The following is a 15,995-nucleotide window of genomic DNA, read 5'->3' on the forward strand; positions in this document are numbered from 1 at the left end:
AACTTTTGCAAAATTTCTTACTTACATATTAATTTTATGCTGAAAATTGAATTATTTAAAAGAAATAAATATTTTGCAGCATATAAATACATTAAAAGTCAGAATCAAGTAGTTATACTAACATAAAAATAAAAATTCTGTCGAATTCTTAAGAATTCCGCGAGAAAATGAAATCTTGCTCAAATTTAAATCTGATTCTTAACCGTTTTTTAAGGTTCTATTTTAGGAATAATTCTCAAACGCAATTTAAATTTTTTAACTCAAAATGATGTTTTTTCATTTTTTTTATTTTTACTGATCGATAGATTTTTCTTCTTTACATTTAATTCTTTTTATTTCTTGATTTTTTAACTTTTTCTTTTGTTTTAAATTTCCTATTTTCTATCAATAGATGTGTTTTTATTTTTTTTTTAAAGGGATTGTGAGTCAACAGATAGATATATTATTAAGAAACGAGCTTTGCGTGACTGATTCTGAAGAGTTTCCACTATCAATTAATACTTATTATTCATTAATTACACTTAATTTATTTAAAATTTCTTATCAATTTATCTTTCTTCGGGTACATTTTTGCAAGCGAGCTATTTTGAGTGCTTTGGCGATATGACCAATATTGATGACCACGTGTTCGTCATACATGAAAGTTCCCGTTAAATTTTCAAAAGTTACTTAGACAAAACAACCAAAAATTTACTTAAAGAACATTGGAAAATTTTGATGGTGTTAGTTTTTTAAGGGGCGAAGTTTATTAACTTGACCTTTGCCAAATAAAAATGTAAACACGAATGACCTTGAAACCACATAAAACAGACTTTGCACTGTAAATGTCAATGCCTTTTCTCTGACACAAATATACATAGAGCTTAAATCACTAAGAAAACGTTTTGTACAAAAACCCTGATTGACAAAGGTTCCCAATACATGAATGCACGCGTATGCATCTAGTATCCACGAAAAAGAGTTTGTGTTAATGTTCATTGAATTTGGTTGTTTTTCTTTTTCTTGAAAATTTAGCAGTGGTTTTCTAGCACTAATACATACACATGTCATTATTGGGTTCTTTTATTAATCTACACTTTCAGATTACTCGAATTTAATAAATCCGTTAATGTACTAATTACCCGCATGCAAAAATGCCATATAGCTGAGCCATTCAGCCACAACGCCACTAATTCAACATTTGTTTACCCAATGGTGGCGGAGAGAAAATTTAAGGGCCTTATACTTAGAACTAAGGGCCTTATACTTAGAACAAACGTAGAACTCAAATACTAAATTTATAGAACAAAATATTTGAATTTTTAAAAACCGTTTTTTAATTAAATGAAAATATTAAATTAATGCTGTTTTTCCAATTGTAATAGTTGCAATCGAAATGGACACTGTTTATTTAGTCGTCACTGTCGTCAAATTCATAAAATAAATGAATTTGCGTCACAAAATAACTGAATTTATTTATCTTCAAAATAACGGTCAAAAATATTTTAAAATCAAAAATTTTTGATGTAAATTTGTAACAAGTTTCTTTTCAAAAAAATATTTGTTGTAACGTTGACTTTTCTGTCCGCCACCATTGGTTGTTTACATTTTCAATTGTTCAATAAAAGTTAATTAAAAAAGTAATTCTTACAAGATTCGATTCACAGAGAAGAGAGATAGTATCTAAGTGAGAAAGTTCGTCGTATATCCAGGGAGATGTAAATTATCCAATTCATTACTTAGTTTCCTCTGCTTATCAATCAGTCGTAGTATTTCATCTCGCTCGCTTTTTGATAGTGAACGACCTTTTTGTTTTGCGAGTTGAACGCGCTTAGTTTGTTCTACAATTTCGTGATCGACATCGTCGAGTTTCCTCTTAATCTCCAATCGCTTCAGTTCATTGTGTGCGACTTCTTTAAGTGTCGTCAATTGGCTAGTATTTGATTCTGCAATTGCAATTAAATCTGATCGTACTTTCTGGACTTCTGAAAGTACTTCGTCTACATCCTCTTGTCCCTCGCCACTTGATGTGACATCTTTTGCCTCTAAAATTCCCTGTTCAATCAGTTCTTTTCGTATCCTTCGCTCAGCCGCAATGCCATTTTTGAGTAAATTTGTTGCACTTCGCGTATGAACCATATTGGTATTATTTGGTATATTTTCAAGACTACTATTGGAATTTTCAGTACTTGTGGTTGTTGTAGCTGTTGCTGTCGAATGATGATGTCCGTCATTTATGAGATTCTCTTCCATTAGTGCACTTACAAGTCTTTGAGTAAATGGCCCAGTTATTCCTTCACCCATTTTCTTACTATTCCTTAATACACGCATCACATCACCATTCTGTTGACCATTTGGCTTCTTACCCTTTCCAATTTGTTGCTGATTATTTGTATCCTGTTCCTCTTTTACATCTTCAATGCCCCACGTAGTGGCATAATGTGGGCCCAATTCTGGAATCTGTGGTGCTAAAGTTCCAGCATATTCATCTAATAGTACATCTAGTAATCGAATGTCTTCTTGTGTAATTGGCACGGTAAACGGTTCAATTGAAAGCCAAAATTTATTTGGAGTGTCATTACGATGGTATATATGTTTTGGATTGTGACTCGATACATCTGAACTATCGTCTGTATGCTGACTTGGTGCAGGTGATGAGTTTTTAAGTTTAGATATTTTTGGAGGCGGGTGATTGAGTGGTGAATTGGCGGAAAACTTTCGTGGCTTACCACTATTATTTACTGTTGTTGAAACTAATCCTGCCCCTCCCCGTCGAGAAATAGGTGCACGATCTAAGTTCTTTGATCTACGACTATCATTTGATTCCAATTCTGATTTTAATACTCGATATCTTAATGCAACAGTTGATAGGAGGGTCTCAAGTTCTGCCTGTATATGTTCTAAATCATCGGGTGGCAATTCGCCGGTTGATGCTCGCGATAATGCAGCATGATACTTTGGCAATTGTTCTGCATTCTCTTGGCAACGTATATGTGGAATGATTGGTGATGATGGCTCTACTGATTCCGGCGATGATTTTGATGTCATTACTTTGCCTTTGCCTTTGGTAAATCTCTTACCACTGCCCTTTTCAGCCATCGTGTTTGTTAAATAGCAGTTTTTTATAATCAATTTTCAATATCAATGACTTTTTCTTATGAACACAACTAAGGAGCGAAATAAAAAATTTGAATTTTTATTCTCGACATCCAGACGATATGAAATAATAATTTTTTCGTTTCAACTTTCCACTCAATGTGCCATTTTTTTCTTTTTTCACTTTTTTTCAGACGAGAAACGACGACGGGCGGAAAAGAAGAAAAATACAAAAGTATGGTGTGTATATACAGCTAAAAGAGAAAAAAGAAAAACAAAAAATATTTTTTATGAGTTTCAAGCTACGGATTTTAGACTTCGCCACAACACATTCATATGAATTATAATAGAGGTAAATGTATTATGTTGCATGGGCATAATAGTCTAATTATGTTGCAATCATAATAATTTTCTCTTTATGGACTAATGCTTCATTGATTAAAAAAGCCGTTGACATTAGTAGTGCACGAATCCGAACAACCAATCACAAAGCAGGTGTCGAAGTATAAACATTTCATACTCACATAAAATCAATGAATTATATAGCAATTACAGTTTTTCTAAAGATGCAAAAACGTCTTTTCAATGCAGGCCAATGTTAATTTAATTAATTTGTTGATTTTAGACCTCAAAATATCCTTAATATAGCTTAATATTTATTTAATTCTTGTTGAATTAAAGTTTCTTAAGAATTTTTTCTGAACGCACGTAAACAGTGATGGACAAACTGTTTTTGTTTACTTCACGACATACATTATAAACAATTTATTTTACGACATATTTACTGACCTTTTTTTGTAGGCTAAAGTTTCATCAATCTCTAAATACAGGTACTTTTTTGGATAATTTTAAAATATTACGTTAAGTAAAGGTCAATATAGATTGAGCATCACTGTAATTATCCGAGGTCAGTAATGTTGATGACTCATAACTGTAAACCAATTAAATAACACTCTTCTTCATTTATTTAATTGAATGGATAATTAGCAAAAATTTACTTTTTTAATAATAATAAAATACGTTTTATTCAAAATATAATTCAATTCACATAAATTTGGTTAAATTTATCTTTTTAGGGAACATTGTTAAAGCAGCGCTTCAATTTATTATTCGTTTAAATTTAGATTTTTCGTTAGAAAAAAAGCACGACTAACTTTTCTCTGATAAATTTTTTAAACATGATATTATCTATGCACGAATGGTTAATTAACACGATTTTGCCAACATGTATCACACACACGGACAGGTTTTCCAAGAGCACCTAAATATAAATCAAGTTTTCATTAGTTTTTGAATCTACTATTCATTATTTAATTTAAATTACCGGTTGCATCTTCTAAAGGCAATAAATGATCAGAACAACTCTTACAAACAACTTCTCCGCAGCTCCTATTGAAAACAGGAATAGTTAAGGCTTTTTTTAATCAATATGAAAATCATTAATACATACCTGCAATGATGTTTTCTCTTAGTAATTGAAAAGGCAGTTTTACAGCAATTGCAGTTTGAGACTTCTTGATCAGGCGTCCAGTCCATCGCCATGACTCTTCCGTTCCCTAATTCCTCAGCTATTTTAGAACGTTCTTTAAGCTCAGAAACTTGCAATTTTGTCATGCTTAATTGTACACCTAGTTCTTCCAATGTTTGTTGGTCTTCATTATACTTTCTACGCAGTCTTTCCAGTTCGGCTTTGGTTTTTTCACTCTTTTTCAACTCCTCAGCATGTTCGTTAATTTTTGACTGTAATTTTGCTATTGCTTCCTTATATTCAACTTCTTTTGATTGCAATGCGCTACGCCACTCACGCTCTATTCTCAAATCAGCCTCACAACGCGAACGAGCTTCTTCACAAGTAACAATTTGAGACGTCAATGTCTTGGTTGTATCTTCTAATGACTTAAATGATGCTAAGTCTGATGAATGCCTGAAAATTTGAAGTTAATTAAAAGATTTAAAATTTTAAATTTTTATCTTAATTTTATTATCATTTTTAGACTCTCATAAGCATAGAAAATCTGCCAATATATGCTTGGGATTATGGGAAAAGACAAATGAAAACAAAAATAATTTGCATGGAATTGTCTAAACTTCATTTTTGGCATAGCTTTAAAAATTAATATTTGTTCTTTTCTTACTTTTTTTCTAATTGCAATATTGCACTCGACATAGATTCACGCTGACTTTCGAGCTTTGTGAGCAGATCTGTTTTGTGTTTCAGTGATGATTCACACTCCTAAAAATTTATTTTATACATAGTGTATAATGATTATTACATTATGTTCCTTTACTTCATGATATAGGCATTTTTATATATAATATAATTAGTAGATAAATAGTAATAATAATGTATAATAGATTATGTTAGTCAAAACTCTAGCTATTCATATTTGTTCATATGAATGGAAATATTTTGGTGATGTTGAACTTTTAAACAAATTTATGGTAAGGTTTCAAGAAAATTGCAAATCCACAAGTACTAGATCTTTGGGTATTAAAAATTAAATTTATTTTTTATTCAAGCAATATCTTTGAATTTTATTATTTCTTTTTATATGTATGCTTGGTGCGTCTAAAGCATTACAGCATTTTCTCAGCTCCAATTTCCATTCATATGAACACTTATGCATACACAAGTTAATTAATGCAAGTTAGTAAAGCGAAAAACATAAATTTAAGTTCTAATGATGAGTAAATAGAAGACAATAAGCGATAATTTTTATTCTTCGTTCTTCACTGGTTCTTCTGTTAAAGCTTCAATAGTCATGCTTGGTGATTGCTTTTGTTCTGGCTGATCTTCAGGAGTTTCACCTGATGGTGATTTTTTAACTTTATTAGCATTAAATGGTGGAATTTGTTGAATTCTTAAATGAGCGCGTTTATTTGGTGGTTGATTATGGCTAAGTAGTTGACCAGACGGAGATTTTTTTACTTCTGATTCCTCGCCACGTGTGCTTGTGTATTTCTTCTCTAAACTTGTTAATATTCTGCCGATACTTGATGCTTTTACCTGTAAGCGTTCTACCATCTCTCCTTTTTGTGTTAATTCTTGTTCACATTCCTGATTTTTAGTTTATGTTAGTCAATGTTAACTTATTTTATAGAAATTGTTTTGAAGACGCTACAAATGCCAACCCTTGTGTTGGAAATTATATCATTTGTAAAGTCTTCAGTAGATTTCAATTGCCACAACAAAGTAATTTAAAATAATTTTTTGTAAGTATAACTTTACCTGTAACTTCTTATACATTTCCAAATTAATCTGTTTTATATCCTCAAGTTGACGTCTCAACGATATTATTGTGTCCTGCTTTTCATGAATATCCTTTTCCAACAATTTCATTGCCATCTCAGTTTCAGCTTTTAGGCACACTTGCAATTCCAGTTCTCTCTCTAATTCTTGTCGTCTTTTCTTCTCATCCGCTAATGCCTCTGCCATTTCAGGATCAATTCGATCCAATACATTTGCTCTATCGACAATTTGCTGACTTGCATTTTGATTTTGTCTTAATGCTGCATTTTCAGCTTGTAGTGTCAATAAACTATTACGAGCGATTGCTAAGTCTTCTTTCATAAGTGCATTTGTTGTTGTAAGCTGCTCAGCCTTTTGTTGAAGATTCGCAACTGTAGCACTAGAAATTAAAATATTTTTAAGCGTCCTAATAATACTAATAATAAAATAAATTTACTTTAAGTGTCGATTCAATTCTTCAATGTAATTTTTCTGATCTAAAACTGCAGTCATATTTCCACCACCTTCAATAGCTGGTTGATCTTCTTCAGGACTAGAGCGTGAGCTTGATCTCAGATATAATGAGAAGTCAATAACGCCTTGTTGTGAATCTAAATCCTCTCCTTTAACACACAAGTTACAATCAATAACATTCAGTCCGACTAATATTCCCATGATAACAACGATTTCATCGCTTAACATTAATGCATGGGGTTCATAATATTCAACAAGAATTTCATTTTTGTGCTCAATTAAGGCTTGCAAGTAGTCGGCAAGTTTCTTTTGCATTAATGCTAAACGTAGCCATGCTCTCGATCGTCCGGTATGTGTACGAACTGTTGGTAAATCACGAATACTCATTGTTACATCCTGTGCTTCAGGACAATACTTTTCAGCACTTTGCAATAAATCCCATAGTTCTTTTTTTGGACCAAGTAATCCCTTCTTGGGTTTTAAGCCATGTCTAAGAATATGTTCCAAAATTATAAAGAAATGTTGCAGCGGAAGATGATCAGAATCTAATTGACGTCCATAGCGTAGTGATTGTTCGAGAAGTTCCTTAACGACAAGTTTACAAATATTCACTAAATTTGATCTCTCAATTGATGCTGGGTCACGTGCTAAATGTTAAAGAAAAATGTCCAATTTTTATTAAGAATTTATTTTGGTCGAGAAATTTTTTTAATATTTTCAAATTCAATCATAGAAACCAATTTCTTATTTTTCTTTCTTTAAAAAATGAATTGAAAATGTTACGTCGCACCGCGAGTTTAAAACTACTGATAATCACGTTGATCTTAATGCATTATTGTAAATGTTTAACGCAAATTCAGCCTTTAGGATCAATTTTATTTGAGGACCATGGATTTTCGAAGAAATGCTTTATACAAAATGACATAGCACAACTTGCAACCAGACTAAAATTTCAAGAGCTACTGCCAAAAAATATTGAATTAATGAATGATGACAATTTAGTGGCGATGATCAAATATTTTTATGGATTCAATGAGATCATAGAGCATATGGATCAAGGGGAAGCGAGACAATTAGTTCTTAAGTGTTTTTACGACATGCTTGGAAGGTGAATATTGGCAAAATTAATCTTAATTATTTTCCAATAGTATATTCCTTCTATTTAATTACAGTTACTTAAAGCATATCATCCTTCCAATCACAAAATATTCGTTCTATGCTGGCAATGTGACATACTCAGTTGCTCAAAATGTCTTTAATCTTTTCGATCGCTGTAAGGAACTACTTGACACAAATGGAAATAGTTGGTCGGAAGGAATAACAGATTTCTCTCAATTAAACGTCAAAATTATTCCACTAATGATTCCAACAATTTCTGACGATGAGGCAATGAAATCTTGTTCTAATCTGGTCACTAATCAAAACGACGATGATAATGAAGAGGATATGCTTGTTCCATTGCCCAAAATAGAAACTGAAGATAATGATGATTTATCGACAATTCGATTGCCATTAAAGCGCAAACATACGTTCAATATAAATTCTAAAAAGTCTGCCTTTATTCTACTTCGTTATTTTGTGTCGGTGACTCAGTGCTTCAAATATCAAGGTATCAATCAATCATTATTCAATAAGAAACTTAATTTGTGGATAAATGACAACGTTTTGCCATATCTTGATGATGAACAGCTTTATCCAGCATTTGGTGCTGTTTTGAGAATTTCTGAGTCAATTAAAAGTCCTTATGATATTACGTATCAAGGAACTAGTCAAAAAAATATGAAAAGACATAAGCAGCAGCTTGTGGAATCGACAAATGTTCTTGATTATAGTAGAAACTTTAATTCTGATGAATTTTCGTTCGACGACAGTAATCGTGATCTTAATTGGTGGCTGAATGCTGTTTTAGCATCAATCGGAATTGGAATATTGACTTTCTTGTTAATTTATATGATTATAAGGATTTGTCGCAATCGAAAGAAGATTCAGGAAGTCGAATACAAACGATTTCCAAACAAGAAAACTTTAAAGGAGAAAATTAAAAATGTCCTTAAAAGCAGCACACATATGCCTGAACATGATGAATTTTATGAATATAAAAAAGTTCGCAACAAAAAAGGAATCGTTTTTGAGAATGAAAAGAAGTCATCGCCACTAAGAAAATTTAGAAAAGATAAAGAGAAAGTTAATTTGCCACTATTAAACATGGCTGAATCTGAGGATGAAATTGTGCTTCATGAATCCAAAAAATCCACTCCACATTCATCACTAAGCTCATTGAGCAAGAAGACTGCATTTAAATTATCAGAAGATTCAGAAAACAATAATGTGCAAAACATGAAAAATTCACATAGATTCCTACAAAAGATTCGTCCTAAATCGCCAGCACGAAAGAATCGTAACGGATAGGATAGAGATGTTAAGGTTTTGTAGGGTTTTTCAGCGTTTTAAGCAAAGCTCTTTTAACAGATTATAAATTGTGTTTAATGTATTTACAAGAATGTTCGAGATGAATAAAGGAATTAATGTTGTTGTTATGTGAAAAGAAATTTGCAGTGAGTGGGTGTTTTGTACATTGTGTTGTTGACTCATACGATCGATATTTGAAACATTTGTTTTTTAACTTCTATAAAATTATGCTAATTTAGGTTGATCACTCAATTGTGAATTGACAAGATTGAACATCACTTTAAATTAGAACTACATATAAGCTAAATATTATATACCAGGAATTACTGACTAAGACCTTTCATATATTTTCTGATTTATTTTAAAGCAGGTCTTACAGATAACTTAACTATGAGCTGATCTTCCAGTCGTATTATTCTATTATCAACAACATTTGTAATTTGATTAAGTTTTTGAATTGTTATAGCTGGTGTATAAAACAAAAATAACAGAGCGATAACATTGACTTATGCAAAATGCGGGCGTCGCAACTAAATCATAAATCAATGAAACTATGTGGAAGTCTGTGTATATGTGATAAAGTGTGATAAACATATATGTACTGTGTAAATTGTTAAATAACTTATAAAGAACAGAAGAGCATAAATGTCCAAATTTTGAGGAAATCATAAGGAACTTAAGAAAAATTTTGATTTAAATAGTGACGAAAAAAGCACCTACAATAATAATTAACCCAATCTCGTTCGACAATCTTCTCATTGCACTTATCAGTACTTGCAACAATACTTTTATCATCAATTGCTGCACCTTCATTTTGATTTTGGACACCGTCTTGCAATTCCTTCAAACAAAGCCATTCGCCATCAACAGAAACTCGAAAATTACATAGATAAATTGTGTCCTGAACGCCCGTCACATCCTTATTTCTCGGTAAAGTAATGGTGCCTTCATTATTATTATTGTTGTTGCCTCCATTCTTCAGCTGCGACACTTTAGAATTGCTTGATGGATGCTTGTTATTATGACCTCGCATATTTCGTCTCAACATTTACTGAAATATGAGAATTTTATTTGCTTTAGTTCTGTTGGATTCGTGCGGCATACGATGGAAATATCTTAAATCCTCACGTTGTGATTCATTATTTGCAAAATTATCGATTTTTCGTTCCTTATTGCGTTTCTTTTTGGTATCCTTTTATGGGTTTATTGTGTTTAATTGATGATATTCGGTATAAACTTCAATAATTTCTTCACTGGATGTTACTTATTGACTCATTTTTGTATAGATTTTGACGAAAATAAATAGAAAATCCAGTTAAATTAATTTTTTTGTTATTCAACACACGGTACGATAAACTTTCACTATACTCTTCTTATTTGATTTATGCGCATGCTTAAAAATTACATTTTATGCAATAAATTTGCAGCACAGATGATTTTTGTTTTCAAAACAATTTTCAGTTCCATTAAAATTTCTCCGAAAATATGGAAATGATACATCTCTAACGATGTTAAATGATTAATTCATTATATAAGGCACACAATCAAGATTATTATCGCTATATGTTCAGCAGAACATGTCATGGGATGTTTACATTCTTAACTCTATTAACTCACCAATTCTATTCAGGATTTTTTCATTTCTTTCGTCGCTATTCTCATGTGTAGACCAGGAATCTATATTTTCTCTGATTGATGTCAATGATGGTGATCTTGTAATATTTTCACTACTTTCGGATACACTTCTTCTCAAAAATAAACTCATTTTGATAAAAACTTTTTAATAAATCACAATTTACACAAATATTACATAAAATACACAGCATAAAATAACATTATGGAATGCACAATTTATTAAACATTGGGTTTCTAAGATTTTTATCGCGTCAACACACAGGAGATTAAAGAAAATTAAAATTATTTATTTTTTAATAAAATCCAACTTTTCTTTCAAATCAAAACATTTACAGAATAGTTTGAATTTCCAACGACCGTTGAATGCTGTAGGAAAGTTCAGTAATATGAAACTACTTGCTTGCTGTCTATCTCGGTCTATCTATTGATTATTATGGTTTTCAAGCACAAGTGTGTTGAGATATGAATTTAGTTCATTTGGATCGGATTTAAGACATTTTATGAACTGAAAATAAGATGAGCGTTGATGGATAATCAGGCAATACAGGTTCTTTACAAAAAATTTTATTAAATAAATTTCTCTCATTTTTAAGTGGAATTTTTAGTTAGTGTTATTATTGTTTATCCTTACTGAATCATTCAATTTTTAAGAATCCATTCTCACATATCTTACACAGAATTTCTATTAGAAAGGAAATTACACAAAGAAATTGTAATATTGAGGATTATGTGAATTATTATGTTCTGTTGATTATAAAATTTCCTGTTGATGCATGTAAATTTATTGTTTGTTTAATTCAAGGAATATATTTATTTACAAACTACTGAAAAGATTTCATTTTGTGCAAAAATAATTTTTAATATTATGTCTTTAACTGCACGGTATAATCACTTTTACAACTCCTGTCATTCGTTTTGATCATCATTAAAAAATATTGAAAAATATCTAACAAAAAATATTATAGTTCTTTTAATCCCATAACAAAAAGAAATAAAAAATATGTTGGTGTATGAATTCTTGCAGAGGTAGTTGGTGGTTTCTTGATGGTATCAAATTCTTGCTTATTGAAATACTATGGATATAAGCTTGCACAACTATTCTTAAAATTTGACGGATTTTTTTGAAAAGAAATAAGCTTTAACAGCGAATAGTCCTGAGAATTTAGATAATTTGGATCTATCATATTCATTACTGCACAAAGAACAGAAATTGAGCAATTTTTAACATTTAGTGAATATCACATGCAAACAATCGAATGGTATCCACAATAATAAAGAGCTTTAAAAATGACACCAAAAAGAAATCTAATCAACTAGTCTTGACATCTAAACATTTTGTTGAATTCTCGTCAAGAATTATGTTAAAAATTTTTGGAAACTTAAAAACGAATAAAAATAGAAGCCCAATTTGAGAATACAAGAACCAAAAATAAAAATTATAAAAAGCAGCATCGAAATGCTCTCTAATTTAAAGAGAAGAAATATGGTGGTTGGTAGAAATTAAAGAAGTACATAACATAATCTATAAAGGAGCATTTTGAATTCTGTCTATTGATATTCGTCACAATTAAATTATTTCTTCTTATGCTCATCCATGGAAACACCACCAGGTCCCAAATTGACAATCATTAGGAGACCACCGATTACGGAGAGTGTTTGGAAGAAATCGTACTTGAGGAAGTCTCTCAATGGCTTGTATGATGGAATTGTCCACCAGCAATTGTGGTAGAGATTGAGGACTGTTAAGAGAGCAACTAAGATTAAAGCCGATAACTTTGTCTTGTAACCAACTATAAGGAAAAAACAAAATTGTCAATGTCATTCAAATTATCTTTAAGTGATTGAATACATACCAACAACAAGAACCATCAAGATGGATCCAACGATGTCTTGAACGATTTGCATGAAACTGAGCTCGAATCTAATCAATGTGATGAACATGAAAGCAAGTAAGATTCGTCCAGCAAGCTGCATAAATGATTTTGGTTTGTTATCTCCGAGACTTGGAACACCGGCAAATAATGATCGAGCTTCGTTTCTTGATTCCGCAAGAACCAACAATAAAGCTCCAATAAGAGCCAAGTTTCTAAGCAAGAATTGTAGATCCCATAAAATTGAGTAGGCGATAGTCTAAAAAAAAAACCATTCGTAAATTATAAATATTGACATTATCACTTGTTGAATGCCGTTGAATGTAAATTAAATGACCTTACCTGAAGTATTACAATAAAGAATAACATTCCGCAAGCGATTGGCACACGTAAACGAGCAATAACCATAACAACGCCTCCAAGTTGTCCAACTAAATTGATAAAAACAAATACTGTTGCTAAAAATGTTCCACATCCCCAACTCATGTTCATGTAATCCCTCTGCTCGTACCATCTGAAAACATATAGAAAATAAATACATTAATTTTCTTCTTCTTATTAATTATTGAGATTCTTAGACTAAAAGTCAAAGTAACTGATTTTAAACTATAAATGCTTATCATAAGCTCAAACTCAATTTGTCAGATATGTTTCAATCTCTCATTAAGTACGTATACTTTTTTGATAAGCATATATGCACAGAACGAAGCATAAGATGAAAATACTTACTGGACCCACATTCGAATGCCATCTTCTAAAAATGTAGCAATTAAGCACAAACGAGCTATTGTTGGAAGAATTCTTTTGCCTTTTCTTTGAACCTGCCAAATTAGATGCAATTTATTATGTATTTAGAAAGTGAAATTTTTTGATGATGTGGAGATCGAAGTTAATGTTTGGAAATTTCCACATAGATCCAGTAGAATTTAACAAAATTTCAATCTCACCTGATCAGCCACGTCCTCTAACTTTGAAATTAATTCATTGCTCGGCATTGTATTCCTTATTTATTTTAAATTTTTTGTTAGATTTAATATTCTTTAAACTCAAGTTGATATTTTCTTTCAAAAAATGACATAATTTGCTTCAAGGGACAAAAGTAATTGGATTTTCCTGCATTTATGTCACTTTTTTTATTGGATCTAAAAGTTTTTCTTTTTTTGTGTTAAACTATTAACCTGCTTATTAGATTATTTTTTGTTGCAAATCACTAATTATAATTTTAAAGTTAAAATGACTAAAATATAAATTTTTTACTTCAATCACGATTAAAAACGAAATTGTTTGTAACGGTTTTGTAGAATTTAAAAAATTCAAGTCGTATTTACAATAACATTGTAAAACATTGTAAAAAGTTGTTTTGAAGACAAATCAGTGAAATTTCACCAAAAAAATATTTAAGTTGGTGTAGAGCCATTAATTAACTTTAAAACCAGTTTCTAATAATTTATAAAGGTAAAATATATTGGAATAAAGTGAAAATATGATAGAAAATTCAAGAAAAGCATCAAAATCAGTTCTTTTTTCAAAATGGCATTGGGAAATAATTGATCGAGAATGACTTGCAGATTTTAAGCTTGTTTTATTCTTTATGCGCATCTGTATTTTATATTTTAGTTGGATAAAATAACGACTGCAGCATTGGATTACACATACGGCAACATGCCACATCCGGATATTAAAAGGGAACGGAAAAGTTCAGCGGTAAGTCTATAATCATTTTTCAAGTACTTGTTGCACTGTTTACATTCACTATATTTAAAATTCATCTCATTCCTACTCACTCAATTCCACAAAAAAAAATTCTATCTCATTTATTTAACTAGTTTGTGCCACCTAATCACTGGAGTCAAGTAATTAAACAAAAAGCTTACAGAACGATGATTTACCATTTAACAATTGTTATTTTCATCTTATTTTAGGCACCATTGTCGCCATGTCCGTTTCCTGATATATCGGATGATGAATTGGTATCTATTTCAGTCCGTGACTTGAATAGAACACTAAAATTAAGAGGATTAAATCGAGATGAAATTGTTCGAATGAAACAGCGACGAAGAACGCTCAAAAATCGTGGGTATGCTGCTTCATGTCGAATCAAAAGAATTGAACAGAAGGATGAGTTGGAAACAGAGAAGACACAAGTAGTTAATGTAATTTATTCTATTATGGACTTGAAAATTTTTATTGATACATATTTCTAGGAATGGAGAGATATAGAGTCGATGAACGATGATAATATGGTCATTAGAGAAGAAATTGATGTTATTCGAGCAAAATACACTGCACTTAAAAAATTTGCAAATGATAAAAAAATATCATTACCACCTGAATTAGAGAATTTATAAATTTTTATTGTACATGCAAGCTTGTACTTACCTCAATACATTTTTTTTTCATCATTACAAGTAGATCATAGATTAAGGGAAATTAAAAGGATATCAGTGAATTTATTACCTATGTAGTATAATAATGATATTAATATAAACAATAAATGACATTCCATTACATTTTAAACGATTATGCAGGACAAATGAAATATCATAATAAAATTGTATTCGCTTTAACCGAATATTTTTAAACTTATAGTTTGTCATGCACTACACTTAAACTTATTGATATTACAGCTCGTAATTTCGTTAATGCAACGGAGGAAGTTATGATGATTTTTCAAAAAAAACAATGCTCCACTTTGTTCCGTATATTGAAAGAGATACAAACGGTCAAAAAGGATTTAAAAAGTAACGAAAGTTCAAAATTCAAAAAAAGAAGTTCAAAGTTTGAGCTTCAGGAATTTGTGTGGGAACTTTTTCGTTTTTAAAAATAGGAGATTTTTAGAGAAAAATTCAGTCGAATTAGAATACTCAACGAGTAAAAATCTAAGTGAAAAATAAAGGATAAACATAAAGGAAAAGGATAGAAAATGGCTAAATATAAATAAGAAGACGGTAGATTCATAATTGAATTGCCGTTGTATGATTTTAAATTATTCACAGCCGAGATCTAATTCGGATTTATTCTGCTAAGAACAATTAAATTAATCATCCATAGTGACACTTGTTCAAAGCAATTGATATTTTTGAACCTTCAACAAACTTAGCAAATGATGGAGACTTAAAAATATCTCTCGGCTGATACTGCAAGGGTCTGATTGCGATTCCCAAAATAACATATTCAAGTAAATACAAATATAGGACAGGATCACACAAAGAAAACAAATGGTGTTGGCAACACAGCAGCAATCAAAAGCATCAGGAAAGGCTAAAAGAGTTTCGAGCAGAGCGGATTTCACGTGCAGACTT

At 30.9% G+C, this 15,995-nt stretch overlaps 4 protein-coding genes across 11 annotated transcripts; 1 reads left to right on the forward strand and 3 right to left on the reverse strand.

The window, feature by feature from the left end:
* Window positions 1-298: 298 nt before the first annotated feature.
* On the reverse strand, window positions 299-3,755 carry Ada3 (transcriptional adaptor 3). Of its 2 annotated transcripts, none has more exons than XM_070647710.1 (2): window positions 3,600-3,755; window positions 299-3,329 (listed from the first exon to the last, which is right to left on the reverse strand). In XM_070647710.1, the coding sequence occupies exon 2, from the start codon at window positions 3,076-3,078 to the stop codon at window positions 1,663-1,665; it is 1,416 nt and encodes a 471-aa protein (XP_070503811.1). In that variant the 5' UTR covers window positions 3,079-3,329; window positions 3,600-3,755; the 3' UTR covers window positions 299-1,662. The 2 variants fall into 2 exon arrangements, with proteins under 2 accessions (XP_070503811.1, XP_070503812.1); XM_070647711.1 differs by having other exon boundaries at window positions 3,629-3,719.
* A 336-nt stretch (window positions 3,756-4,091) lies between these two features.
* LOC139095699 (protein RUFY3) lies at window positions 4,092-11,136 on the reverse strand. Of its 4 annotated transcripts, XM_070647138.1 has the most exons (8): window positions 10,316-10,786; window positions 9,908-10,238; window positions 6,762-7,425; window positions 6,305-6,704; window positions 5,211-5,308; window positions 4,526-4,999; window positions 4,400-4,464; window positions 4,092-4,336 (listed from the first exon to the last, which is right to left on the reverse strand). In XM_070647138.1, exons 2-8 carry the CDS (start codon window positions 10,233-10,235, stop codon window positions 4,278-4,280), a joined length of 2,088 nt encoding a protein of 695 aa, XP_070503239.1. In that variant the 5' UTR covers window positions 10,236-10,238; window positions 10,316-10,786; the 3' UTR covers window positions 4,092-4,277. The 4 variants fall into 4 exon arrangements, with proteins under 4 accessions (XP_070503239.1, XP_070503240.1, XP_070503241.1 ...); XM_070647139.1 differs by having other exon boundaries at window positions 9,995-10,786; XM_070647140.1 differs by lacking the exons at window positions 9,908-10,238; window positions 10,316-10,786 and adding an exon at window positions 10,805-11,136 and having other exon boundaries at window positions 4,093-4,336.
* Window positions 11,137-11,370: 234 nt separating this feature from the next.
* Window positions 11,371-13,778, reverse strand: Surf4 (Surfeit locus protein 4). The gene is made up of 5 exons (XM_070647142.1): window positions 13,641-13,778; window positions 13,423-13,514; window positions 13,036-13,207; window positions 12,676-12,952; window positions 11,371-12,612 (listed from the first exon to the last, which is right to left on the reverse strand). The coding sequence occupies exons 1-5, from the start codon at window positions 13,686-13,688 to the stop codon at window positions 12,395-12,397; spliced, it is 807 nt and encodes a 268-aa protein (XP_070503243.1). The 5' UTR covers window positions 13,689-13,778; the 3' UTR covers window positions 11,371-12,394.
* A 252-nt stretch (window positions 13,779-14,030) lies between these two features.
* On the forward strand, window positions 14,031-15,265 carry maf-S (MAF bZIP transcription factor K). Of its 4 annotated transcripts, none has more exons than XM_070647562.1 (5): window positions 14,031-14,148; window positions 14,311-14,397; window positions 14,520-14,546; window positions 14,616-14,846; window positions 14,898-15,265. In XM_070647562.1, the coding sequence occupies exons 2-5, from the start codon at window positions 14,356-14,358 to the stop codon at window positions 15,039-15,041; spliced, it is 444 nt and encodes a 147-aa protein (XP_070503663.1). In that variant the 5' UTR covers window positions 14,031-14,148; window positions 14,311-14,355; the 3' UTR covers window positions 15,042-15,265. The 4 variants fall into 4 exon arrangements, with proteins under 4 accessions (XP_070503663.1, XP_070503665.1, XP_070503666.1 ...); XM_070647564.1 differs by having other exon boundaries at window positions 14,616-14,837; XM_070647565.1 differs by lacking the exon at window positions 14,520-14,546.
* Window positions 15,266-15,995: the final 730 nt, after the last annotated feature.

Source organism: Chironomus tepperi, unplaced genomic scaffold, assembly GCF_022539635.2.
Source record: "Chironomus tepperi strain 1889 unplaced genomic scaffold, CSIRO-AGI_Ctep_v1 contig_376, whole genome shotgun sequence".
In the NCBI taxonomy this organism is placed as follows: Eukaryota; Metazoa; Arthropoda; class Insecta; order Diptera; family Chironomidae; genus Chironomus; species Chironomus tepperi.